The 1,014-nt window shown below is 50.2% G+C and overlaps 1 protein-coding gene across 1 annotated transcript in view; it reads right to left on the bottom strand.

Annotated features, from left to right (window-relative positions):
* Positions 1 to 6: 6 nt before the first annotated feature.
* LOC111649687 (ATP-binding cassette sub-family E member 1-like) overlaps positions 7 to 1,014 on the bottom strand; it is a gene marked incomplete at its 5' end in the record, with an annotated part of 2,909 nt that continues 1,901 nt past the window's right edge. The window contains 4 exons of the mRNA XM_087172049.1: positions 7 to 170; positions 269 to 391; positions 476 to 618; positions 874 to 1,006. Of these exons, the coding sequence (XP_087028175.1) occupies positions 26 to 170; positions 269 to 391; positions 476 to 618; positions 874 to 1,006 (544 nt within the window). The remainder of the gene's footprint in view (positions 171 to 268; positions 392 to 475; positions 619 to 873; positions 1,007 to 1,014) is intronic.

Raw genomic sequence — 1,014 nt, 5'->3', positions numbered from 1 at the left:
GTATCTTTAAAATGTCTCTTATACATTATATGATATTATAATACACAGGTGTGAATACCTTGATGGAGTTGTGCTTGTTGATACGTGGCCTGAAGTTGTTCGGGTCTCTCCTGAATGTGATTTCCAGCAGCGACAGGAAGCGGTTCATTCCCGCCAACAGACTCTGAGGCCTGAAGAAGAAGAAGAAGAAGAAATTCAGTTTCTCTTCAGGAAGTGTTTGGTTCATGTTGTGAGTATTTAACAAAATAAAAGTCTCTCTCTGTCTTACGTGTTAGCTGCAGTCTTCTTGGAGGGAATACCGTCGAACACGATGACTCTGTCGGCCAGGTAGGTCGCCATGATGAAGTCGTGCTCCACCACGAACGCCGTCTTCTTGGCGTGGAGGATGTACCTGCAGACGGACACGAGTCAGACAGTGAGGGTGTGAAGGAAAGGGAGGGAGGGAACTGAGTGGCGAAGAGGAGCCGCGTCTGACCTCTTGATGACCCTGGCGGCCATCAACCTCTGCTCGGAGTCCAGGTAAGCCGAGGGCTCGTCGATCAGATAAACATCAGCTGGTTTCCCCAAACACAGAGTGAGGGCGACTCTCTGCAGCTCACCACCAGACAGGTTCTGCACCTGAGGGGGGAGGAGGGGAGGGGGGGTTAAAAAGGTGCAGGCAGAGCGATGTCACATGACTCATGGAGGACGTTCTGAGTTTATAAAGAAAGGAGTAAAAATATGAGACTTTCAAAATAAAAGCCTGGTTCTCTCTGCCCCCTCCACATGGACTCATGAACGAACACAGTTGCTAGGTAACCAGAGTCGTACTGACCGACACTCTAAACGAGGGCAACAGTATTCGTTAAAACAATTATGGCGTGCGTCTCTTACATCCTGGTCGATGATGCTCTCGATCTGCAGCGGCTTCATGACGTCGGTGATGAACTGAGGGTGAGTGTAGGCGTCTCTGATCTTCTCGTGCAGCAGCGCTCTGACGCTGCCCTGCAGAGACACACACACACACACACACAC

The sequence above is a fragment of the Seriola lalandi genome, unplaced genomic scaffold, assembly GCF_002814215.2.
Source record: "Seriola lalandi dorsalis isolate HSWRI2012SDOR001 ecotype SW California unplaced genomic scaffold, Sedor1 jcf7180002051690, whole genome shotgun sequence".
Classification (NCBI taxonomy): Eukaryota; Metazoa; Chordata; class Actinopteri; order Carangiformes; family Carangidae; genus Seriola; species Seriola lalandi.
The sequence above is the reverse complement of the archived record's forward strand: the minus strand, read 5'-3'. Positions and strand labels throughout refer to the sequence as shown.